This window comes from Microtus oregoni, unplaced genomic scaffold, assembly GCF_018167655.1.
Source record: "Microtus oregoni isolate MIOR12 unplaced genomic scaffold, Mior012 000046F_ref0000063, whole genome shotgun sequence".
Taxonomy (NCBI): Eukaryota; Metazoa; Chordata; class Mammalia; order Rodentia; family Cricetidae; genus Microtus; species Microtus oregoni.
Window position 1 is genome coordinate 12,144,224 of NW_024543220.1, and position 25,740 is coordinate 12,169,963.

Below are 25,740 nucleotides of genomic sequence, written 5' to 3' on the forward strand. Positions count from 1 at the left end.
CAGCACCTGCAGGGTCCATCTGCACCCCGGCAGCCTCTTCCTTATGCTACCCCTCCTAACTTCTCGCCCCCTGGTTTGGGCAGCTCCGGAAGGTACCTAGGAATGAAGTTTAGGGGACTCTTTGTTAGGTGTGGACGGGGCCAGAGAAGCCAAAGCCCCAAACCTGGGGCTCGCTTTCCTTGCAGATGTAAATTACTGCCTCCTTGCCCTACGTTTCCAAACCAAAGAACCGACTAGAAAAAATTTAGCTCCCAGGTCCCACCCACAAATGGGCACGCAAGCGGGTGTGAAACTGCGACGGCCATCTTGGACTCGGGCAGCACCCTCCCCTTCGGACTGTGGCCTTAGCCGGGAGGATCAGAGAGTTCCTTCAACATTCTGTCCACCTAAACTCATGTGCTCGTGAGGCCAGTGACCCGCTCCTCCTGCTTCCAGGTAAAACTTCGAGCCAGTAACCTTGTGGCAAGTTCTAGCTCAATGCTCTCTGCTACCCAGCCTTTCTGAAAGGTGGGCGTCTAATGCACCCACCCATCACATGTTGTTCCAATATCTAAAGGAAGCTCTCGATTTACACGCTGGTACGCGGCGCCTGAAGTGTCGGCTGTGAGCTTAGCGCGGCGGTGCGAACGCTCTCCCAGCCTCCAGCACCCTGTGGGCACACTGGAGGCGAAGGGAGGGGCGAGGGTTCAGAGAGCCAACCCAGGCCAGTGAAAAGTACAGCTTCACCGGGGCCCCTTGGACGGGCACGTGATGTGACCGGCTCGGGAGGGTGTCAGAAGCACAAACCGGGGTGCCTAGCACTGAAGGCAGAAAGGAATCTTTGTGAATTCCGGAACATTTCAACGCCCCCAGCTTGTTATTTTTATCCCCCCTGGCTGCCTCTCTGTAGGGGCTCCCATGCAGCATCAAAACTCCTAGGATCAAAAAAGCCACGCATGTGTGTGTGTCCACGGGGGACGGGGGAGCTGGAACATCATGTCCCAGGCAGAGCTGAGTGTGAGAAAGGGCCTTTAAAGTCGTGTGGGCTGTGGTTCCTGTAGAGAGGTGGCCCACTGAGCTCCCCACCCAAGGGGCCCCTGACTTTCCTTGTGGTGGGAGACCTGGAATGCAAAGAAATAAGGGGGGCGTAAGATGGCTCAGTGGGTAAAGACCTGACCACCTAAGTTCCATGTCCAGGTCCAGAGTGGTGTAAGGGGAGAACTCTCCCTCCCTCCCGGTGCCCTCTCCTCTCCTCTCCTCTCCTCTCCTCTCCTCTCCTCTCCTCTCCTCTCCTCTCCTTTCCCCTCCTCTCCTCTCCCCTCCCCTCTTCTCTCTCTCTCTCTCTCTCTCTCTCTCGCTCTCTCTCGCTCTCTCTCTCTCTCTCTCTCTCTCTCACACACACACACACACACACACACACACACACACTCCCACACGTGCCCCTTCCTAAATGCACAGAAAAAAACCATGAGACTAAGGGCTAAGATCTGGCGGGATGCTACAAAGGGCTGGTTGTGGTTTGTTCTGATTTTCCAGCCACCTGCAGCCTTGTGCCCAGGATTTTGGAATCTCAGTAGAAGGACTTATGTGGTATGGAGTCAGGATTATATCTGTCTGCCCAATTTCCCACAATCCAGCAGAGGGTAAAAATGCCAGGTGGGGTGTTGGGGGGATTGCACAGTTTATTTCCAGACACAGTTAGAGGTGAGGTGGGGGACCCGTCTGCCTCCCCTCCCTGCATTACCCCTATGTTGTGCAAGATAGAGAAGACACCCCCACCCCACCCAAAGGGCCTAGGCAGACAAGGAGCATGGGTGGTGGTGTGGTTCAAGTATTCACAGGTCCGGGGTCACACTGCACCCAGATCCACAATTGCCCCTGCAGGTGTAGCTCTTTAGCTTGAGACCTCCAAATGAGTCCGCCCCTTCCCCTGTCCTAACAACAGAGTCCGAGGCTCTTCTCTCAGTCAAGGAGGCCCTCCTAGCAGGCAGGCTCACCTGGGGCTCTGGAGAGAAGGTGAGGGTCTCCCCTGCCCACTAGGTTGGAAGCAGTGGTCCTTGGGTCAGGGGATGGGTGAAAACTGGAGAATGCCAGGAAGGGACAAAGGTTTGGAGGGCCTCGATGAACATATTCAGACAGCTGTGGTCTGAACTCTGACCTCCACCCTCACTGTGGGCTCGGGATCCCTGAGAGTCCAGCCACAAAGGCAAAATGCAATGGGGTTGGAAGGGGGAGAGGAGAATGGGGGATGGAACTGGGGGAGTAAGAAACAGGGGTGGGGGGACCGAGCAGGTCACGCACCCTTACAGCCAGCCCTGTGTAGGGAGGGCCAGTCTGGGCTCAAGCCCCCTCTCAAGTTCTGACCTTCCAAAGTAGCAGGAGGTCTGGGGACAAAGGTTAGAACCGCTGGTCCCCAGATCCCCAAATGCCTGACTTGGGGTTCTGTGGAAGAAAAGTGTGGGGGGTGTCTCAAATGGTAGTATAAAAAGCAAAAACCGTTAAAAACTTCCTGGGAAGCAGTACCCAGTCTCTTGTGTCTCCAAGGCACCAATCAGCCCGCTCAGACAGGACGGGGCTCAGTAGCACCATGCAATGTTGGGGTATCCGTGCCTCCTCGGGGACCCCTGGGCAGCGGGTCTCCAAAGCAGGGGGCCTGTTTGCTAAAGCATCTGTGCTCTTGGAGGAAGGAGAGGATTGTTGCAGGGGAGGGGGGTAGGGAGAAGTTTAGGCTGGGGCCCCAAAGGGCTCCCAGGAGTCATGACCTGAAGAATCTCTGTACCATGTATTGGCCCAACAGAACCACACCAAGAATTGTCATCACGATCAGAATGGGGTCTCTGCGCAGATTCAGGGCTGCCACCTGTCAGAAGAAAAGGGGTGGGTTATGGAGTGGCTGGACTAGCTCGAATGGCAGGGGGATGTCCCCACCCCCGACACTCACCCAGCCGCCTCTCTGCGCAATCCATCTGGCAATATAATGGTGCAGTATGATATCAGCCAAAAAGCAGGTCACCTGGCCCAGGAAGCCGGTCAAACCACGCTGGTAGACGTACAGGGCCAGGCGGTAGCCAAAACCCAGGAGAGCCACCACGCGGCCCCAGCTGATACCGCTCTTAAACAGGCTGTGGGCAAAGGGTTCCGAAGATCATGGAGAGCCCGCCTTGGGGGCCATCTCTTTCCTTCTTCCTTTACCCCCCTATCCCCCTTACCCTCCCCACCCCCGCACTGGGAAGCTAAATGGTTGAGCTGCCAGTCCAGGTCAGAAAGTCTGCCTTGGCCTGGCCGCCAGTCAGGAAGATCCTGGGTCTCACAGGTGAAAGGAGGAAGCCAAGAGGGCGAGGAACTAGCTGTAGCTAGTCTAGAGGGCCCAGAGAGAGAAGAGTGGGCAGACGGGCGGGCGGCAAGGACATTACCTGTGAAGGTTGCTGCTGGCCTGGCAGCCCGGGGGACAGCAGAGAGAAAAGGACAGAAGAGATTAGGAAAGATCCCAAACCACTGGAACACAGGGTGGGTCCTGGCTGAGGGCAGGGACAGGACATGCCAGCACTGAGCACTCATCTGAAGCCTGTCACCCGCTTCTGCCTTTCCCGCCATCTCTAGATCTACCCTGACACTGACTCCCGGTTCAGGGAAAGGACAGCGGATACAACCAGGCTTGGTGGCACGTGCCAATGATCCTAGCGCCAGGCTGAGGTAGGAGGATCAAGAGTTCAAGGCCAGCCTGGGCTACATGAGACTCCCCCCCCCCAAAAAAAAAACCAAGGGACTGGAGAGGTAGCTCAGTGGTTATGAGTACTGGCTGCTCTCGCAGAGGATCTGAGTTAAATCCCAGCCCCTGCATGATGGCTCACAGTCATCTGTGACTACAGCTCCAGAGGCCTTCTTCCGGCCTCTGGCCTCAGACACACAACTGGCACACGTAAGTATAAGCAGATAGAGCACCCCTGCACAGAAGATCAGAATCCAGCTATGCACTGGTGGGCACACGCTTATATTCCCAGCACTCGGGAGGCAGAAGCAGGGGGATCTCTCTGAGTTCGAGGCCAGCCTGGTCTACAAGAGCAAATACAGAGCAGTCAGGGCTACACAGAGAAAAAAACAAAAAACAAACAAAAAATGATTTAAAAAAAAAAACAAAAATCAAACCAACGTGGATGTAGTTTGAAAGAGGGAACACTAAGATTCTCTGTTTCCCAGGAGGTTTCACAGTGGTGGCCAGTGGCAAGGTGGGATGCGAGCCACGTAGGAGTGACTCTCTGTCCTGCGCACCAGGTGGCCTCTTAGATGCCACTGAATCGCAATTGACAGAAGCTGGTCCATCCCAACTGCAGGGCTCTTGGGACTGTCCCCACCCCAGGGTGCTAGTTGTTGGTGTCAGAGCCCCGAAAAGACACGAGCTTGTGTGCAAAAGAGTGAGTGGGACCCAGAGAGGGGGAGACGGGTGGGTATCATGTCTGAGTTCACCCCGACACTGTCCCCAACCAGGGAGCCCATGTATGCGGGGTGGAGGGATGGGTACCTGGAGGCAATCTTAGTGAAGAGTTCATAGGCATTCCCAGCCGTGGGCTGGAGCTGCTCCAGTAAATTCTGGAACTCCGCGTCGTATCTGCGGTTGATGTCATCTCCAATGATAGCAAGCTGCCGGCCCACCTGACCCAAGACGCTGTGGGATCGAGAGTTGGGGAATGGGAAGTTAGCCCTGGGAACCAGACTCATGACAGAGAAGGATTCTCCTGGCAGCGTGGGGTCAAGGCAGACTTTGCTGCACCCCTCTGAAGGTTCGTGACAGTGTTTGTGGGCAGGAGAGCCGCGTAAGGGCGAGGGACAGGCGGACCCTGAAAGGAGCCCAGGGACCAGCCCCTAGGGCTGGAGCTTACCTGTTGGGTTCGAGGGGCAAGTTGTCCATCTCGGGGTTGGCAGAGGCAGCAGCACCCTGGGTCTCTTGTTCCTGCTGATGGAGGTAAAAAACGAAGCTTCGAAAGACCTCCTCCGTGTCCTGGGCAACCTGCTGTTCTGGGGGTCAGAACTGCGGGTCAGTGAGAGAAGGCGGGCCTCAGCAGCCTACCCCCACGGTGTTCTGCCAGTGTGACCATCCATTCCTCATGACTGTCCTGGCATGTAAATGAGCTCCAGCCCACAGACAGGGAAACTGAGGCACACATGGCCAAGCCATGTACACAAGGTCATGCAGCTGGACAGACAGAGAGGAGCTGTTCATTTTGGTTGTCAAGTCAGTGGATCTGGAATCAGCTAGTCACCTCTGGGTAGATCTGATGGTGTCTTCCAGAAGGATAGACTGAGTGGGGAAGGCCTTCCCACAGTGAGCTCACTCACCTTCCAGTGGCAGTACCAGTGGCGGCCCTCCCCCGCCGCCCGCCCTCCCCCTGCCAGTCCCCCCCCCCCGCTGCCCACCCTCCCCCCACCAGCCCTCCCCCACTGCCCACCTTCCCTCTCTATCTGCCCATTCCCACTCCCTGTTGTTAAGTACATCTACCCTGACATTGCTGCTTTCACTGTTATAGAACCCAGCAACCTCAGCCTTCTGCTGTGGACCAGGGCCCGCACGGGAATCCTCCACTGTGCACTGAGACCAGGGCCCGCACGGGAATCCTCCACGGCTTCAGCACTAGATGAGCTGGGACTGCTGAGCCTCCCTCACCCCCTCCCCACCCCCACCCCCGCCTTGTGGAAGAAGGGGAGCTCACAGGTTCTCAGCCTGCCCAGTGTGTAGGTGGCCTTTACTGGGTCACGTATCCCAATCTAGTAAGTCCCGCCTGTAATGTATGCTCATTCTACCTATTCTGCTCTCCTAAAGAGCCAAACTGCAGAACGACATGCAGAACCGGGCTCGTGAGTGGCCAGGTGGACAAGGTCTCCAGCCCTTAGAGTGGAGAAAACAGGAGGAAACCAAACTGGGCAGTTGAAGGATGGTGGTCTCTGTCTTCAGGGTTTTTGTTTTTTTTTTTAAGACAGAGTTTCTCTGTGTAACAGTCCTAGCTCTCCTGGAACTCCCTCTGTAGACCAGGCTAGCCTTGAACTCACAGAGATCCTCCTGCTTCTGCCTCAGAAGTGCTGAGATTAAAGGCGTGCACCACCATTGCCCAGCCTTGTCTTCAGTTTTTGAGATAAGGTCTTGCAGTGTTTAGCCTTGGCTAGCCTGGAACTCTGTAGACCAGGCTGGCCTCAAATCACAGAGATCCTTCTGTCTTTATCTCCTAAGTGCTGGGCTTAAAGGCGTGCACCTCCGCGCAGCACTGGCGTTGGTGTTTTCCTTCTGAGACGGGGTCTCTACCTCACCCTAGTCCAGGCTGACCTGGAATTCATTCCATAGAACAGACTGACCTAAAACTTGTCCCAATCCTGCCCCAGCCTCTCAAGTGCTAGGATTGCAGACATGAGCAACTACACCCCTCTCGCACAGACCTGGAATATGAACCTCAAGTCCAGGGACCAGCCTGTACCCCCCAACCCCTGCCAGTTCACTTAAAGGGCAGCCATTATGCCCCCACCCCACCCTCACTGGGATAAACCAGGTCTCTTCCTCCTGCCTCCCACTGTGAGCACAGGGCAGCTGCCTGACTCTTCTGCCTCCCTTCCTCACTTGCCTCCACCAGGTCCCTGTGCCTGGGGAAGTCTCGCGCCCCACCCCCTGCACGCCAGTCCCCTGCCGGCTCACTCTTGAGATTATGGGATGGTGAGGGTCAGGAGGGCCTTACCAGAAGGGGAGTCATCACAGCCCTCCCTTGGGGGACCTGGTCCTTGTCCAGATGCCATCTTTCAGGTCTGTGTGGACAGCACTTTCACTCTGCAGAGAAAAAAAAGCTGGGCGTGGTGGCACGCCTTTAATTAGAGGTAGGCGGATCCCTGAGTTCAAGGCCAGCCTGGTCCGACGAGTGAGTTCTCGGACAGCCAGGGCTACACAGAGAAACCCTGTTTCGAGAAAGGGGGAAAATGAAGAAAGGAGAGAAAGAGGGAGGGAGGGAGGGAAGGAAGGAAGGAAAGAAAGAAAGAAAGAGAGCAAGCAGAGATTAGAGCAGGGACATTGATTGGGCTGGAAACCCTAGACAGTGGTTGTGCTGGCAGGAGTGAGGGAACCAGTGAGGGAACCCCACTTCTCCTACTGCCAGGGAGACTTTGCAGTCCTCTGGGAGCACCTGGTGGTGTCCCCTGGGAGCAGTGGGAACTCAGCCCCTGGCTGAAAGCCTTAGGGGAGACACATAAACTTGAGGAAGCCCGCAGAGACCAGGCGAGGTGAGGCGTCCAGGAGGCTGTGGCCCAGCCCTGCCGTGAAGGTTCTCATTTTTGTCACAGTTGCCCCAAGACAGGGTGAGGCTGCTTTGACAGACTGGGGGGCCCTTCTGCTGTTTCTGAGGCTGCCTACCCCTTCCCAGCCCTGAGGGCCTTCCTCCAGGCCCACTTCCCCATGGCTATGGTGGGGACATACTTGTTTCCCCAAAGAGCCTGGGAGCAAACTCTTGAGTCTACCACACACTCCTGACACATAGGAGAACTTAGTTGTGTTGTGTGTTGAAAATGGACATAACTGGATGTTTGTGATGTGACGTGTTTGATCCTAACACTTGGGAGACAGTGAGTTCTAGACCAGTCTGGTCTACACATGAGGTCCCAGGCCAGCCAAGGCTACCTAATGAGATCCAGTCTCTAAAACTAAAAAGAAAGGAAGGAAGGAAGGAAGGAAGGAAAGAAAACTCCCACGATGATGCAGGTGCAGCTGGCACACTGTTTTATAGGCTAGAAAATTCAGGACAGAAAGAAAGGAATTACCTGGACCACAAGCACAAGGTCAGAGAAAGACATTTGTCTTGCAGAGTTTTGTTTTGTTTTTTGAGACAGAATTTCTTTGTGTAGCACTGGCTGTAGATCCAGGCTAGCCTTGAATTCAGAGATCCTCCTGCCTCTGCCTCCCGAGTGATGGGATTGTAGGCCACCATCGGCGGCTTTTGTTTTTTAACCTGGATTTATATATTTTTAATGTGTCTGTGTGTGCGTGGCTCATGAGATATATGTGGGTGTCAGAGGACCAGTTTCAGGAGTGAGCTCCCTGCTTCCTTCACGTGGGTTCCAGGGACAGAACCTGGGCTGTCACACTTGGCAGCAAGCCCCTCACCTGCTGAGCTCTCTGCTGGCCCAGATTTTTCGGTTTTTGCCTTTTGAGACAGAGTCTCATGTAGCCCACCCTGGCCTCAAATTGAGTATAGGTCAGAGAATGATCCTCCTGCCTCTATTATGTGAGTGCTGAGGTTCCAGGTGTGCTGGAATCAAACCCAGGAGTGTGTGCGCTGGCCATGCTTTTACCAGCTAAGCTACATCTCAGCGCTTACTTCATGGCTTGTTCCCAGGGCATCGCTTCTTCCGGTTACAGCCTGCATGGAAGTGAGCTAGAACCCCTCAGAGTGTCCCCAGCCTGCCTCACACCTCACCCCTACACCGTGGGACCCCTCACAGCCTCCCCAGCCTGCCTCACACCACACCCCTACACCGTGGGACTCCTCAGAGTGTCCCTAGCCCGCCTCACATCTCATCCCTACACCGTGGGACTCCTCAGAGTGTCCCCAGCCTGCCTCACACCACACCCCTACACCGTGGGACCCCTCACAGCCTCCCCAGCCTGCCTCACACCTCACCCCTACACCGTGGGATCCCTCATAGCCTCCCTAGCCTGCCTCACACCTCACCCCTACACCATGGGATCCCTCACAGCCTTCCCAGCCTGCCTCACCCCTACACCGTGGGACCCCTCACAGCCTCCCTCACACTTCACCCCTACACGTTGGTGCTAACTGTGTTTTCTTTTGGTTATTGGTTTATTTATCTATGTTAGGCAGGTTCTCACTAGCCAGGATATCCTCCTGCTTCAGACGCTGGTGTGCTAGTATTATAGATGTCCTTTACCACGCCACACCCAAGCCCGTTTTCCTCTTTGACCGGTCTTGGCCCTGCGCTGCTGGTGTCTACAGTTATTTCCTGAGCAAGCGACCTTTCACTTTCAGTTTGCACCCCCTTTCAAGAGTCCCCCTCCTTCCCAAGCTGCCTCCATCACTTCAGGAAGTGACCTTCCTGCCAGTGAAAAGGGTGCAGACTCGCCTCGGACCAAGCCCCCTAGCTGCCTGGGACTGGGCGCCCACCCCACCTTTGAGACTAGTTTAGAAAGTTACTCTCTGAAAAGGGGTTGCAGGGCTTCCTCATCAGTGCTAGAGTCAGGGTGAGCAGGCCCTCTCCTCGTCCCTGCAATCTAGGCCTCATTAAGACAGTCTTCTGCCTGGCATGGTCCACCCAGCCGCTCCTTCGGGAATAGGGGGCTCTTCCTGCAGCCCTTGTTCTTCAGCCTGGTAATCTCAGGCCGCCAGGGCCAGGGGATGCTGACTGCATCCTCAGCCACCCTGGAGGCTTGCTGTTGGGGAGCAGGTGGGCTCTCAACAGCCCCCACAGTTCTTGCTGGCCTGGGCCACCTGGCCCCCGTCCAAGTGACCTGACTTCCCATTCCATCCTCTTGCTGGACCCATGATGCGTGCTCCCCACAGCCAGCCACTAGGCTGTACCTAGAATCGGTCTAGGGGTCCTGCGACAGCACGGGGGGGGGGGGGGAGCAACTGTGACATTTCTGTCGTTGACCTTCACCCTCCCCTCCTTCCAGATAACAAAAGTCCCAGTTGCCTGGCATCCAGGGCCACGAGAGCCTGGCCAAGAAGGGAAGCTGTCTAGTGTTCAGCTGGAGGTGGCCTTGTTTGGAGCAGACCACCAGCATGACTTTGAGGACCACCCAGGGAAACTTGAAGGCTTCCCTCCTCAGCTCGTTCCCACCCGACGGGGCTTTCTGCCCCGCCCTGGGCCGGAGGTGCCAGGATTAGGAAGATGGGGTTTGGCACTGGCTGCCAGCGTACCTGCGCGGTTCTGGTCCAGATGTGGATGGCTCAGCAGTCTGAGAAACAAAGATCCCGAGAGTCTGGCGGCTGATCCCAGGGGCAAGGTTTCAGGCCTGACTTGTGGGAACCCGCGTCAGTGAATTCACGGTGTCTGGAAGCCGCCTCGGGCTGTCTCTTGGCCCAGGAAGCCTCGCGACTTTGTGACCATAGAGGAGCCAGCTGCTCTCGGCAGTGATCAGCTCCCTCTAGAGGAAGTTGCTCGATGGCCGCCGGATGCAGATGCACAGGGACTCGGCTGCCGGGACCTGCAGCCTCCTGCGCCTGCCTGGTCCCAGGCAAGGGGGAAGCCGACTCTTCGCTGCATTTCCCTGCTCTGATTCCAGGCCCTCACCCTCCATCTTCTCCCTCCAGTGGCAAACAAAACACAAACAACAACAAAAACCAACATGGTGCTGGGGGTGCTGATGCAGGTCCACCATGGCAGCACTCGGGAGGCTGAGGCAGGAGGATCAGGAAATGGAGGCCAGCCTGTGCTACGTGACACCCTGAATAAAAGGAGGAGGGAAGAAAAAGACGCAGTAGAATCTGTGCTGTCACCCAGACCCTGCCAGGCCTCAGGGACTGACCTCAAGCACAGAATAAATTCTAAAGAGACAGGCGTGTGTGGAGTGCTGTTCGCAGGCCCTGTGCCCTCCCAGCACAGAGGGAGAGGCTCCTGTCCTCCCCAGCAAGGCCTACACAGCCTCTGGGTGCAGTTTTCCTGTGTCTCCCCTCCCCTCAGTCTCCAGACCCTGGCTGGCTCCCTGTACCCCTCTCCTCCCAGCAGCACCCCGCCCCCACTGCTCCAAGTCATTCTTCCCCCACCCCCACCTCTCCTTTGCCTTCTAGAACTCCTGGAGCTTTCCAACTGGAGGTTTCTTTTAGCAGTTGGTCCTGGGCTGGCTGCCTACCATGGCTTCTTGAGTCAAGGACCCCTCAGGATGGCAGCCCAGGCTCGGACCCCTCGGTCACGGTCACGAATCTTGGGCTGCTCTTCCGTGTTGCGCTTTCTACGAAGCCTGGTCGGGAGCAAGGGGAGTTCTAACAAGTCCCTGGCCAGGAGCGGGCCCAGCCCCTCACAAGAACAGGAGGTTGTCTCCCCAAGGATTGACCCCCGGGGAGGTCGTTGGAGGAGGGCGCCAAAGCTACACGCAGTGGTACCCAGGGTCCTCTCTGTAGCTCCCTCAAACGTGCCGCCTCATGATGCCTTTGGGCTGGGCACTGGGGATATGGGGTCCCAGACCCTCACCTCCAAGGATACCCTGAAGCTCCAGGCCCAGGGTGTAGAGGTGACATCAGTCCCCACCAGAGAAATAACGGAGGTTCTGGGGCACCTGTCTGAGAAGAAAGGAGAGGAGAAAGAGACAGCAGGGGAGGCCTCTGGGGCCTCAGACAGGTGAGGGGCTGCGCTGTGGTGGGGGGGAGGGTATTGTCCAGAGAAAGCAGGGTACAGGCTGGAGGCCCATGGCTGGTGAAGGGTTGGGGCAAAGGGTCCTGAAGAGTGAAGCCGTGCTGGCTGGCGCCTCTGTTCTCAGCCCCTTCTATAGCCCAGTGCTCCCAGCCTGCCGGCTCACCCTCCCTTCCTGGTCTTAGCAGCTACTCCCTGTGTGAAAGGTACCCAACAGATCTGTGAAGAGACCCCAGGGCGGATCAGGGCATGGCCACACCTCTGGGTGTCCCCTGACTCCTTCACCTGATTGTGCTTTGGGATTAGGGAGCACTTTGCTCAGGCCCTGGAGGCGGAACAAGGATGCCTGCAGTGGGTTCCGGGACCACTGGCACTCGCCCCTGGGGCATTGGTCAAAGAGGAAGAGGAGGGGCCCTGCCTAATTGGGATAGGTAAGTATGATAGCTGGAGGGGGGCAGAAATGGACACCTGTCCTCTAGGCCCTCTGGGGTGGGGAGCCCTGCAGGACAGTGGAGCATTGCTGAACCTCTCTGCCCCACGCGCCTTGTCTGTACGGTGGAAACCAGATAGCTCATGTCTCGGAGGCACACTCAAGCGTCAGCGAGATGCTGTTTGTCACGGACCAGAGCCTGACCCAGCACAGAGCCGGGTGCAGTGACTGGGCCTGGCACTCAGTGGCCATTCTGTTAACACAGGACACAGTCAGGTGCAGTGATGACATGGCCTGGCACACAGTAGGCACTGTCCAGCACTTAGAGGGAGGAAAGAGCTGTCCCAAGTCCAAGGTCCACCCAGCTTCATAGGGACATACTTCTCTCAACAAGAAAAGTCATAGCAACAGCACAGCTAAGCATAGTGGCCCACACTTGGAACCCCCAGGAGGCAGAGGCAGGAAGTCAGGAGTTCGGGGCCAGCCTTGGCTACATAGCAGAGCTGGAGGTTGGGCTTCATGAGCTGCTGTCTCCAAAACAGAAAGCAAAACAAATCCACACAAAGCAATAAGACCGTGGGGCAGCGAGGTGGGTCTTTAGGTAAAGAGGGCCACTGCCAAGCTCGAGGACCCGTGTTCCTGGGACTTACAGGCTAGAAGCTGAGAACAGATTCATACAAGCTGTCCAGTGACCCCTTGTACACACGCCACGGTGTGTACCCAAGACAAAGAAAGAAAAGTGTACTCTGTGAGTTTGAGGCTAGCCTGGTCTAGAAGAGCTAGTTCAGGACAGGAACCAAAAAGCTACGGAGAAACCCTGTCTTGAAAATCGAAAAAAAAGAAAGAAAGAAAGAAAGAAATAAAAGTGTAATGAACAAAATTAACAAAAGGAAAAAACCATCAGAAGAGGGTAGGCCTACCCTCAGGGCCTTCCCTCTCCCTCTGAGAAGGCTCTCATCAACCTGCCCGGCCTCACTGACCGATTCTCCACAGGAGACCTCAGGCTGACCTCCTGCAAGGTGGGGTCCACCCCATGGAATTATCTCCTTGGCTTATACAAACAACTGCAGAAATCAGCCATGGCCAAGGTCAGCGGGGCTGGGTCCCAGGGTCTCTCTCCCTTTTGAGCTGGGAACTGCCCCCCTCTTGTTTCCTGGTTTGGGGAGGAAGAGACCCAGGCCTGGAGTCCTGACCCTCTCTTTCCACAGGCTCAGAGACCAGGGGTGCCTCAGTTTCCTCCCAAGGACGGCTTGTCCCATGAGGAGAAAGGGGAGCGAGAGGAAGCGGAGGAGGACAGCTACCTCAAGCTGTGTGCCCCGTGCGTTACTGCCACCTCCCAGTCTCAGCTGCAGAAGATGTTTAGGGCCACGGATACAGTGGGTAAGAGTCCGGCTTTGGCCGGCGGCTGAGGGAAGAAATGCGAGCACTGACCACGAGGTGGCAGCAGAGACCTACGGTGACTGACTTGCGCGGTGCGCTGTTGGTTGACCTCCAGGCTTAGCTAGGGTCCTGCCGGACCACACAAGCACACCCCAACTCGCCCCACTCAGCTCCTGCCCGAGGGAGAACACCTCCAAGCCTGGTTCTGGCTCAGCAACCCTATAGGGTCTCAGGGTAGGATCGAACAACAGCAGTTGGTTCATTCGGCCTGGCGAGGTGGCTCACGGTTAAAAGCGCTTGTTGCTCTTGCAGAGGACCCCAGTTCAGTCCCCAGGATCCGCGTTGGGTGGCCCACAACTGCCAGTGATTCCAGCACCAGGGGACCCAATGCCCTCTCCTGGCTTCCACAGGCACCTGTGCACAGATACACACTTTATTTTTTTTTTTTTTTAAATATTTATTTATTTAGTATACAATGTTCTGTCTGTATGCCTACAGACCAGAAGAGGGCGCCAGATCTCATTACAGATGGTTGTGAGCCACCATGTGGTTGCCGGGAATTGAACTCAGGACCTTTGGAAGAACAGGCAATGCTCTTAACCACTGAGCCATCTCTCCAGCCCCCCAGATACACACTTTAAAAACAAACAAACAAACAAACAAACAAAAAACCCCAAACACAACAATAACCAAAATACCCCTAAGATGTTGTGTGTGCTTACACAGTCATTGCTAGGGCCGTTCTTTAAAAAGGTGAATTGACACCTCTGAAGTGGGTGACTTCACAAGTTGTTTGATTCCACTGACAGCGTGGGAATTGAAGCACAGAGAGGTTCAGTAACTTGCCCAAGGCACACAGCTACTATCAACAGAGCTGGGACTTCACTTCAGGCAGCTGGGGGCAGTAGCACACCCTGCCCGGGAGCAACCTTCCCGCCCCCACTGCAGGAGGAGCCCAGGGGTGTGGGAGAGGCTGTGCCTGGCTGACTGGCCTGGGTGGTAGAGCTGAGGAAGGGGGTGGCTATCCAGTGGAGATTGCCCGGCAGGCTCTGCCTGCCCCACACTCTGAGAATGCACTCTGAGAACCCCTTTTCTCCTGCATGCTCGCTCGGTCATGTCCAATGTGTGGCCTCGATTGTCCACACACCAGTTAACCAGCACCCTCCTAGCCTACCCAGCCCCAAACACACAATTTACTGGAGACGGCACCAGCTTCCTGCTGGTGGAGCAGGTCTGGGCACACTGCCCTCTGCTTTAGACCCTGATGCCAAGCCCAGGCCAGGAGTCAGGGTCCTGTGAGTCTCTGCTCGTGTTCAAATAACTTCTTTGAGCATCTCATGGGATTTAGGGTTTGAGGAATCTGTTTTTATTATTTTAGACATTCTTACGAAGTTGTCTAGCTACCCTTGAACTTGTGATCCTCCTGCCTCAACTTTTTTTTTTTTTTTTCTTGAGACAGGGTTTCTCTGTGTAGCTTTGGAGCCTGTCCTGGAACTCACTCTGTAGACCACGCTGGCCTCGAACTCACAGGGATCTGCCTGCCTCTGCCTTCCAAGGGCTGGCATTAAAGGCGTGCGCCACCACCGCACGACTCTGCCTCAGTTTCCGGAGCTGAAGGTCCCAGGGTTCTGTCCCAGTCTTTCTGGGGACCAGCCTCCCCCACCCTACCTGCAGCTGCCTGCAGAGGAGCTGGTTACCATGAGCGTCACAGGAAACCTGGTGGCTTTTGAGGGTCTGTGGGACACATGCCAGGAAGAGGAGCAGCGATGTCTGTCCAGACGTCTGTCCCCACAACACTCAGCTCACCTCTTTGCCTCAAAGGTTTTGTGGAGTCAGAGCTAAAGAAGATTCTGGCAGTACGACGGGAGTCCCGCCTCTGGAAGGTGGGCAACCCGGAGGGCCGGGAGCTGCTCACCCAGCCAGACATCACGCTGGAGGAGGCTGGCATGGTAGACGGCCAGGTATGCCTGGGTGCCCATCTAATCCGCTAACTCATGAAAGTGGGGTGAGGGCCCCTTACCTCACAGGACCCTGGTCCTTGATTGCAGCCCCTACTGCCTAGACTCTTCTAGAGGAGGGTCTGAGATACTACCCTCTCTCTGGGAGCAGTGCACACACGTGTGCACACATGCACGTACACACACCACACACATGCACACAAGTGCAAACATATGCACACACACATGCTTTAACATTTCTCACTTGAACCAATATTGCCCCTGTTTTGTTTGTTTGTTGAGCTGGGCTCTTGTAGCCCAGGCTAGCCTGACTGTAGTAGCAGAGGCTGGCCTTGGGCTTTTATTCCTATTGCCTCTACTTCCCCAGAGCTGGATTTATAGACGGGGAGATTTATCAAGATGGGCTTGCATTTGAACTACGTGTATCTTTTCCTGTTCCCTCTCATCCACACCAAAGCCCACAGATACACACAGGCTCTGGGGAGCAACCACATGTTACCGTGCCAGTTCCGAGTCAGTTTCCGTCCCCTCTATGACTCATGGGACTCTCTGCCCTGACGGTCTGTGGTTCACAAAAGGGAAGAGTCCCCGGCTCACACGGGAGTCCAGTCAGACCATTCTGCTGTGTCATCTTGACTTTGGTCCTTGACCTCTTTAAGGACCCACTGAGACTCTGTGACAGGTTTCACAGGCTCCTCCGTGTGTGGGGTGTGTGTGTGGTGTGTGTGTGGTGTGGGGGTGTGGAGGGGGACACGGGTCGACACGGGAGGACACAATGGCCGGCTCTGACAGGAATTCACACCTGCTGGGCACTAAGGACATCCTAAGCTTGCCCTCATGCCCGTGTCCAGGAGCCTGATGCCCCCACACCCCTAACCACACAAGCTGTGTGGGCACTGGATTTTCCCCTCCAGTCCTGGGATCTGTCCTCCTCCAGGACCTTGGGAGCCCACCTGCCCTCCCCATCCTGCGCTCACAGTCCTGGGCTAGCATTGGCAGCACCAGGAGACTTGGGAGTTCCTGGATAGTGCATGTGGGGCCCTCAGTCCTCTCTTTGGGGGTTCAGAGGTACATCCTTGACTCCTGCCTTCCACAGTGGGTGTTTCAAAGTCCCATCCTCTCCCCGCCACATTTTCCCTTTCTCCGCCCTTAGAGCCACTGCTAAGGGGGGCAGCGGTGGGGAGGCTGTCGCTCAGCTTTTGGGAAATGCCAGGGACCTGAGGGATGGACATTAAGGCAGCTGAAGCAGACAAAAGGAAGGGGGAATGTCTGGGTCCCTAGCTTTCAAGGAACCAGAGGTTGAAGTATTCCTGCATTATGGGGGTAGTTGGCTCAGGGTTGGTGAACCTGGGGTCAGCTTTGGGGTGGTGGGGAAAGTTTGGAAAAGGTGGCCGGGGTGAACTGAGGGAGGTAGATGGGAAGGTTCCGAATGCAGAGCAGGAAATATCTTTCTTCGCCCGTGTCTGCCCACAGCACCTGCTCCTGGAGGAGATGGATGAGATGGGAAACTGGCCTCCTCCAGAGTGAGGCCCCTGTCGTCAGGAGCCCACGGCGCCCACACCCCTGGGACCCCAGTCCAGCGTGTGTCTCTTCCTGGGACATATCCAAGGAGTCCCTGTGGCCCTGGGCTTTAGGATGAATAGCATCCTGTGTGTGTGTGTGGGCGTGCCCAGCGCTGTCTCTACCCGTCAATCTCTGGTAGATGATGTTCTTAATAAAAGATTAGTTTGCCATTAGCTTCCTGGGCTGTCTGTCATTGGCCACCACCCATCTGCCTCACTCCTTGAGTGAACCCGGTTATTAGAGTCTCTAGTCCCTAATTCATGCCTGCAGAGCATGGGGGCCACCTCTGGGCACGGGGCAAGGAGGGCGGGAGGATTTGGGCTAACCTGGGGGTGCTGCCTGCCAGTCAGCCAGACAGAAGGAGAGTCCCCAACTTCCCTCTCTCTGTTCCCAGGCTTCTCTGTGTCCTCACCAGGAGGATCCGGGAATTCTCCCAGCAGGAAGTTCCTGCCCAGCCAGCTCAGGGACAAAGCCAGGAAAGGGGCCCTGAACTGCAGGGACCTGCTTGAGGAGAGCTGGCCAGGAGGGCTACTGGGGGTGCAGGCGAGGAAGGGTCCCCTGAACCTGGTGTGTCTTCTGCTCTGCCGCTGTCATAAAACACTGGCCCAAAGCAAGTTCATTTCGTCTTGGAGTTTGCTGTCCCTTGTGGAGAGGAGTTAGGGCGGGGACTCAAGGCAGGAACCCGGAGGCAAGAATTGAACCGAGGCCAGGGAGGGGCAGTCCTACGGGCTTATCTCCTCTGCGTGTCTTGGCTACCTTTTATTTTCTTTTAAGATTTATTTTAAGTCTTGCGTGTGTGTGTGTGTGTGTGTGTGCACGCGCACATGTGTGTATGCATATGTGCATGTGTACACACGTGTGTATGGTGTGTGCATCTGTTGAGAACAGGTGGCCGCAGCTCTGGAGGAGGGCGTCAGATTTCTGGAGCTGGAGTTACAGTTGCAAGCAGCCCCTATGTGGTTGATGGGAACCAGTCCTCCGCAGGAGCAGTGTGTTTCTTACACAGCACAGGACCACCTGCTCAAGCAAACCGCGGCCCACAGCTGGCTGGGCCCGCTGGCGTCAATTAGAAATCAAGAAAATATTCCAAAGCATCCCCACACGCAGGCCTGACGGAGGCAATCCCTCAGATGAGGTTCCCTCTTCCCAGGTGTGTCAAACTGACACCTGAAACTAACAGACGGTAGGGGAGAATGTCTTTCCAGACTAGATGTTGACCCCTGGTCATGACTGGGCACTTCAGGGCTCCTGAGGGTGGTCAGAGGGTGCCATGTGGCTTCTGGGGAGGCTCAGAGTATAGAGACCCAGTGCTGTCTACATTCAGAGGTAAGGAAACTTGGGCACGGAGGGGGGGTCTCCATCCTGGTTTCCTGGGATACCAGTAAGTGCTGTGGTCCAGGGGGTCCCTGCTATCACAGAGGGTACCCGTTCCTCTTCCAGGCCCAGATTCTGAGCCTCCCTGCAGAAACTTGTCTGTGTTACCCCCACCTCCCACCTCAGTCGGTTACAGAGCTGAAGACCAGCATCAGCTAAGGTACACTATCGTCAGAGGCCGGGTCTGAGGAAGGAAGCCAGGCAGGCCTTTGGGTCAGTCTCTGCCTGAGTGCTGGGGTTCCAGCTGAATGCCACCGTGCCTGGCTTGGCCACGCTGAAGTCACAGTGACCAATCACAGTGGCTATCTGCTGGTGCCTGGTGAGGGGCCACATACTTGGGGCTTTAGAATACTGCCTGGCTCACTGAAGGGGGTGGGGGACCCCATTTATGGCCCAGCCATCACTGTGGGGGATGTAGGCGATGTTTGGAAACAGCTAGGGACTCTTTGGGGGCCAGGAGCTTTCTCCAAGGCTTCCTGGCCAAGGCCCATGGAGGCCTTGACTCAGAGTCCTGAGCTGGAGGCTGGTGGAGGGCCAGCTGTGCTGAGTCAACCAGGAGGCTGCCTTGTGACCAGATGACTCACCTGTGCCCTAATTGCTCTGCTAATCACTTCCTTCAAGTGGGGGCGCGATGGGAAGGGCGAGGCCTTGACTGGCAGCAGGGTTCATAGGGGGCATATAGACCCCCTGGGGCAAAGGCTTGGTTCAGTGTGCAACGCTCTGTGGCCCTTTCCTCTCCTCCTCTTCCTCTGCTGCGTCTGTGGGGTAGCCACCTGTTTGTCTTCCTCTTCTTCAGGGTTTCTGTGAACCACAAAGACTGTGGGGCACGGGCATGGGCTCTGGTGCTGTCTGGGGGGCAGGAAGAGGCTGTGTGTGTGTGTGTGTGTGTGTGTGTGTGTGTGTGTGTTGGCACAGGCGTGAGGCCTCTTCCCAGCCCTGAGGGGTCCAGGACTGGCTTCTGAGGGAGGCCTGGCTTGGCACGCGTGGCGATGATGGCAGACTTTCTGAACAAGGAGCTGCTGTAGACCGGGGAGTCCCTGGCAATGAGCAGAAGCCTACAGACACCCCTGGGTCTAACCTGGAGACTAGGGGGTCTCAAAGCTGGGTGTGGGATCCAGGAGGCCTTTGGCGTCACTGCGCAGGCTCCACGGCTGGAATCTGGCTAGCACACCAGGCCGGGAGCAGCCTTCACTTTGCTCACTTGAACCAACAAGGCCGCCTGTGGTCAGGTTTGTAGCATTGGGCTGCTGGGGACAGAGGAAGCTGCTAAGCCTGTCATTCTAGGTTTCTCCCACCTAGACCCCAAGTGTTTGTGCCCGTGCTTGCCCCTGTGTGCGGCTCACCATATTGTACCGTGCGGTGGAAGGTTAACGCAACTCCAAGTCTGTTACTAGGGGTGTTCTCAGGTGGGGGCACTTGGGAGCCTAGGGCCTGGTGGGTCTGCAGGACCTCTAAGGGAGCTGGGGCCCCAGCCTCTGCCAGCCTCTCCTGCTGAGTGAGCAGCCACCAGTCCCCCATCTCCAACTGGAGAGGAGGAGGAGGTGAGGATTGTGGGAAGGGTCCAGGACAACATGGCAGGACACATCAAGGTTCTGGAAGCCGCTCTCACTGTGACCAACTCATGTGACCGCAGACCAGTCCCCTCCCCCCACATACACACACTGAATCCGTGTTGTGTTCATGAGCGTGAAATGGGAAAACCTCAGGCTCTTCACGTAGACTGGTAAAGAGCTAAAAAGGATCCTGCTGCCTCACAGACAGCCCTTAAAGAGGGGACACTTGTGTCTCAGGGTTAGAGAGCTTGCCTGCAAGGCACAGTGCACCCCCTGGGTTCCAACCCAGCACAATGTGACCTGAGTGTCTGGTGATGGTGGCCTCTGGTGGTGGCCTCTATAATCCCAACACACTGGGAGGTAGAAGCAGGAGGATCAGAAATTCAAGGTCACCCTTGGCTGCACAGCAAGTTGGGGCCAGCCTGGGATATCTCCAAAACAAACAAGCAGTATTTCAAAATGAAAAACCAGAATGGCAGTGCGTACCAGAAGGACCTCAGAACAACTCATTAGTGAGCCCCGCACCCCGCTCAGTTTTAGGCACTGGAGAGTGGAGTCCAATGGAGCACAACACAAAGTCCTTTGGCTGGGCATAGCCACACACCTGCAATCCTAGGGCTTGAAGGCCAGCCTGGGCTACCTGAGACCCTGTCTCAACCCCCCTCCAAACAAATGAACTAGGTTGGGTTGCCTCTGAAGGTTTTTACCACAGGGATGCCCCTGGGCTGTACCTGTATGAAGTGGTGATCTAGTTCCTTGAATGGTGTCCCCTGCCCTGCAGAGTGTGGAACACAAGGCCTGGGGCATGGAGCATTGCAAGGGTCGCATGTGTGGGCCCATAGCTGGGGAGTGGTGGGCGGGCTGCAGCTCACACAGCATCTACGGAGAAGCGTGAGCACCCATGCAGATGCAACCACCCAACCGTGCAAGTTTCTGCTGTGGTTTCTGGTGCCCAAAGCACAGATGAACACAGCCTGTCAGCAGGCTGCAGGGTCTCCTGTCTGCAAATGAAGTTCCCAGCCAGGTCGTGAGCCACACAGGTGGGGGCTGAGCGAACTAGCCAGGGACTATAAGTGACAGCGAAGGATCCAGTCAGTGCCTGTGCACCCCAGGGCCACTGCCCCACCCCTGGATTTGATGGCCATGAACTGATCCTCCTATCTCCACCTCCTAAATACTGGGGTGACGGGCAAGCATCACCAGGACCAGCTGCTTTCCTGACCACAGGTACGTGGAGGCCTCCTCACTCAGTTCTCCAGTTGAGGATTCCCTCTGTGCGTCTGGCTTGGGGCCCTTAGTTACTCCAGTTCCCTCGCCCTATCCGTGGAGTTGCCAAGCCCAGGACACTCTGCTCTGGGGATTTCAGCCCCGTCTCTGTTGGAGTTGGGGGCGATACAGGTCCTGCTTGTCTTCTCCACCCTTGCTGTGCCTGAAGATTCCTGGCTACCAGGCTGGCTTCTGGGCCATCGGGATCTACAGTCACAGCCCAGGGCCATCGATCTCCGTGGTAGGCACACAGGGCTGTTTCCATAACACCATGGCAGGGTTGCTGGGTGGTCCTGGACCTCATAAGTAGAGGGTGGTTCTCAGGGGCCACTCCAGGATAGGAGGGGGTGGGGAGCCAGAGAGGTCATCCATCATGTTAACCACTCGGCTTTATACAGCAGCAGCCCGTTTCACAGCGTGGCCCAAGCCAATGTCGGTGACTCAGCTGGCATTTCCCGGGCAGCGGGAATTATGGAGGGTTGTATATCAGGAGACAGACAGGCTGAGAAGCACAATGCAGAGGGATCGTGGTAGCCAGCCAGGTGCAGTCAGGAGGTGGAGGGAGGGGCAGTAGGAGTTCAAGGTCATTCTCAGGTAAGTGGTGAGTCTGAGGACTGACTGGGCTTTTGGAGGCTAGCCCCCTGGGGTCGTCTGGAGCTGTATGACCCCAAGCAGTTGCTTCACTTGCTCTGGACATCCTGTTTCCTGTCTCACACAGGTTATTAGAGACCTCCTTGCATGCCAGTGCGGAGAACAGCTAACACACACAGGCTCTGTGTAACTGGAGATTACTGTCCTTTGAAAACAGCAATCCTCTGTTCAGAGCCCTGGCCCGGGTCCCTCTCACCAGAGTCCTCCCGAGGCTGGCAAGGCCCCTGGCCATCTGGCTCTTCCTGTGTCTTCAACCCCATCTTTGGTTATTATTCTTGCCTGGTGCTCAGTGTACACCGCCTCCTTTGCTGTTCCCTGACCACAGTTTGCCTACTCCGGCCCCCAGGGCCTTTGCACCTGCTGCTCACGCTTGCCCTTGGAGGCTCTGACTCTGGGGATCCGTGTGACACCCCAGAGATGCCTGATCCCTGAAGTCTCTGTTCTGCTGCCTGCCAGTCTGCCTCCCTCCTCCCTCCGCCCCTCTCTCCCCTCCCCCTCTTTCTTCTTCCCAGTGCTGGCAGTGGGGGCATCCTGCACATGCTCCAGCCATGGACGCCACCCCGAGTCGGGGGTATTTCTAAGTTTTGTTTTTAGTTCTTGTTTTGTTTCTTCTTTTTTCCTTCGTTAGCCACTCCGTATAGAGAAAAGAAAGCAATGCACCTGTTTACACTAAATTAGAGGCAGACCAGGAATTCGCTCTATAGACCAGGCTAGCCTTGGAGTGGCAGCCATCCCCTGCCTGTTAAGTGCTGGGGCTTCGGGCACGGCTACCCTGCCATCTGTTATTTTTATTTTGGGGTTTTGTTTTGCCTGGCTGTGTTTTTTTTTCTCTAATCACTGCCATCTTCTAATTGATTGTATATTGTCTGTCTCAGTTGGAACCCCAGTGTCATGGGTTTCTATGTCGCCTGCTTTGGCTGCTGTGGTCCCTGAGTTTAGAACCAATCTAGCTGGTACAGAAAAGGTGGCCTCTCCCTCTCTCTCTTTCCCTCTCTCCCCCTCCTCCTTTTTGAGGCAGAGCCTCTCTGTAGCTCTGGTTGGCCCACGACCTGCTATGTAGACCAGGCTGGCCTCGAATGCACAGACATCTCTGGCCTCTGCCTTCCAAGTGCTGGAATTAAAGAAACACCCAGACAAAGTGGCCTTTAAACTTAGCTGGACTGAATGGATAGATGGGTGGGTGACAGGTGGGTACATGAAGGGATGGATGGTTGGTGGGTAGATGGGTGGGTGGATTCTGGGTAAGTGAAATGAGAGAAATCTCTACCTGAAGTCAGGAATGGGTAGAGGAAGTTAAACTATAAGCAGGAAGGAAGCCAGAAAGGATTAACAGTTCAGGACAAGCCATACCCTTGCCGGCCCTTCTTCCCTGACTTCTCAGCTCCCTCACCGGGCTCTGCCCTGCTTACCCAGCCCTGGACATGGCAGCTTTAGCTGGGCAGAGGACCAGGCCTGGACAAAGTAGTGCTTCCTTTTGGATGTGGGATACACAGCTCCTTCTGCAGCTGGAGGGCAGGGTGAACCCCACTGCTCAGGAAGTGCCTGAGGGCCTGGGTGGACCTTGGGAGTGGTTACAGGGCTGGGGTTGGGCACTCGGTGCTGGCAGCCTGACCATAGCCGGTCTGGAGGTCCTGTGCAGAGGTGGGGAGGGCAGGGCAGCTACACTGACCCCAGCCTCCCTGCCCCTCACCCCCTCAGAGCATGCCACTGAGGGCCGTCATAGGACTTTCCCTATGTCCTGATTCGGAGGGTGTCTCCTGTGGCTGACCACGTGCCACCAAGGAGCCATCGGTGTCTATAATGATGACTCTGCAGCTCTGATCTGAGCCTGAGAACAGACGCAATGTGACAGCCTCTCCCCCACGGCCCTCATTCGCCCCCACCCACCCCCCCCACACACACAGGGCAGGCTCAGGGCGCTCTAGTCCCCAGTCTTGGAATCTGAGTTAGGGCTGTGCCGAGCCACAGGCTCAGTTAGCACAGAGACCTGTTGGGAGATGTCAGTTGTGATGGTTTTATTTTTTTTTTTTTTTTTTTTTTTTTTTTTGGTTTTTTTGAGACAGGGTTTCTCTGTGGCTTTGGAGCCTGTCCTGGAGCTAGCTCAGTAGACCAGGCTGGTCTCGAACTCACAGAGATCCGCCTGCCTCTGCCTCCCGAGTGCTGGGATTAAAGGCGTGCGCCACCATCGCCCGGCAGTTGTGATGGTTTTAAAACCCAGCCCCTAAGTGGGAGACTGAGGCAGGAGGAGTCTGCGCCAGCCTGGGCTACCGAGTAAGAGTCTGTATTTAAAAACAAAAGGCAAAACTGAAACCAAAAGAAAACTCTGGCATCTTTGGCACCCGGAGAGCAGGGCTGTGATCCTATCCACACAGTGAGGGCAGAGCTTGTCTGGTGTGCACGAAGCCCTGAGCTGAATCCACACCACTCACTGGTTGTAGTGGTGCACTGTGGTAATTCAAGCACCCAGAGAGTGAAGGCTGGAGAATCAGAAGTTCAAGGCCAGCCTGGGCTACATTTGAAATCCTGTCTCAAAAACATCAACGAAGTCCAGATGCCATGAACGTTTGAAGTTTCAGAGCTAAACAATGGCTTTAGGCTTCCATCATGGCCTCCAGCCTAGAACAGAACCACCAGCCAGCTGCAGGTGCACACCATCCCAAATGTTCCTGTGGGCCAGGTTCTGGCCCTCATGGGCTGCTGACCATGTGACATGAGACCCCCAGCAAGAAGCACCTCACAGGCCCTTCCACAGCAGTTATGCTAAATGAGGGTTTCACACCGTTAAGTCTCGCCTGTTTGTTATGCAGCAATTGCCATGGGAACATTGCCCCGAAGCCCCCGAGTTGTCCTGTGTGCTCTGGCCACCCCGTCTCCCAGGTGGAACCATGCCTGTGCTTTGAAAACGCAGGCAGGGAGCTGGTGGGCAGCTCCCGTGAGGGCAGAATGTTTTGGGCTCACCCTGATGCTAAACCATTTCGGAACCAGCAACTGTGGCATCCGAGAGAGGGCCTGCCCCTCAGAGGGCATTGCAAGCACAGTGCACAGTGCTCTGTCTCTGTCTCTCTCTCTCTCTCTCTCTCTCTCTCTCTCTGTGTGTGTGTGTGTGGGGTGTTTTGGTTTTTCGAGACAGGGTTTCTCTGTGTAGCCCTGGCTGCCCTGTAACTTGCTTTGTTGACCAGGCTGGCCTTGAACTCTGAGATCCACCTGCCTCTGCCTCCCAAGTGCTGGGATTAAAGGTGTGCGCCGCCACTGCCTGGCAGCATTCTCATTCTTACGTTGGGGTTTCTTCCCCATCTGTGCAGTCGTTTGTGAAGGCTCTTGTAACTGCCTGTCAGGTGGGCTTTGCTCTGGCTGTGGCGAGGTGACTGGGCACGACCACAGTTCATGTTCCAGGGAGTGGCTTCAGAAGCAGCCTCAGGCAGTGGCTAACCAGGAGGTGGTGATGCGTCAAGGCTGGCTGCAGATCATGAGGTTAGCGGCTCTGAGCGAGCTCTTGAGGTCTATCATAGTGAAGCCTTAGACAGCGTGGCGTCTCTCCCTTCCTGGTGTAATTTTCTTTGTGTATGTGTGTCATTCATTCTTGAGACAGGATCTCATGCTGCCCAGGTTGGTCTTAAATTTCCTATGTAGCCAAGGATGATCTTGACCTTTTGATCCCCCTGCTTCTACCTCCGGAGTGCTGGAATTACAGGTGTCTATCAACACACCTGGATTGTGTGCTGCTAGGGGTCTGGAAAAGCTAGAAGTCGCAGCTGTCATGTCCCAAGTTTGAGGTTTTGCATAGGCGGCCTGTATGTCCCCTTTTGAAAGTGCTCCACCATTTCAGCCCATGTGCCTCTCTTTACCAGGAAGTCCTTCCTGTTGTCTCACCCCTTCTGCTGCTATGCTCTCTCTGTCCATGGGGACAGAGCTGCTGTCATGGACTCTGGAGTCCCGTGGAACCAGGGCAGGGAGTCCTGCATGTGATCCACAGACGGGAGCCCACGCAGGTGCAGAGGGCCAGAGCTAAGGACAGAGGAAGCTGGCTGGGCCCCATGGGAAGCTGGAGCCAAAGCAGTGCCTGCTGCTGTGGGAGGAGGCTGGGGACACAGATCTTGATGGGGTCCATGTCCTGATTTGGGGGTCCTCTCAGCCACCACGAGGACAAATGAGTGGTCTCTGCCAGCTGCCCTACCCGTCTGGGCATCCCTAGCTTGTGGATTCTCCCTGATTGGAGCATACGATTCTTTGGTGCACAGGAAGGTTCAGGCGGGTC

The 25,740-nt window shown here is 55.9% G+C and overlaps 2 protein-coding genes across 2 annotated transcripts; one reads left to right on the forward strand and one right to left on the reverse strand.

Moving 5' to 3' along the window:
- Positions 1–1,651: 1,651 nt before the first annotated feature.
- Bak1 (BCL2 antagonist/killer 1) lies at positions 1,652–10,021 on the reverse strand. Its single transcript, XM_041635090.1, has 6 exons — positions 9,882–10,021; positions 6,696–6,784; positions 4,857–4,992; positions 4,499–4,642; positions 2,921–3,101; positions 1,652–2,839 (listed from the first exon to the last, which is right to left on the reverse strand). Exons 2-6 carry the CDS (start codon positions 6,751–6,753, stop codon positions 2,735–2,737), a joined length of 624 nt encoding a protein of 207 aa, XP_041491024.1. The 5' UTR covers positions 6,754–6,784; positions 9,882–10,021; the 3' UTR covers positions 1,652–2,734.
- An 822-nt stretch (positions 10,022–10,843) lies between these two features.
- On the forward strand, positions 10,844–16,759 carry LOC121435619 (gametogenetin-binding protein 1-like). The gene is made up of 6 exons (XM_041635089.1): positions 10,844–11,298; positions 11,617–11,741; positions 12,734–12,828; positions 12,949–13,120; positions 14,942–15,081; positions 16,552–16,759. Exons 1-6 carry the CDS (start codon positions 10,844–10,846, stop codon positions 16,603–16,605), a joined length of 1,041 nt encoding a protein of 346 aa, XP_041491023.1. The 3' UTR covers positions 16,606–16,759.
- The last annotated feature ends 8,981 nt before the right edge of the window (positions 16,760–25,740 follow it).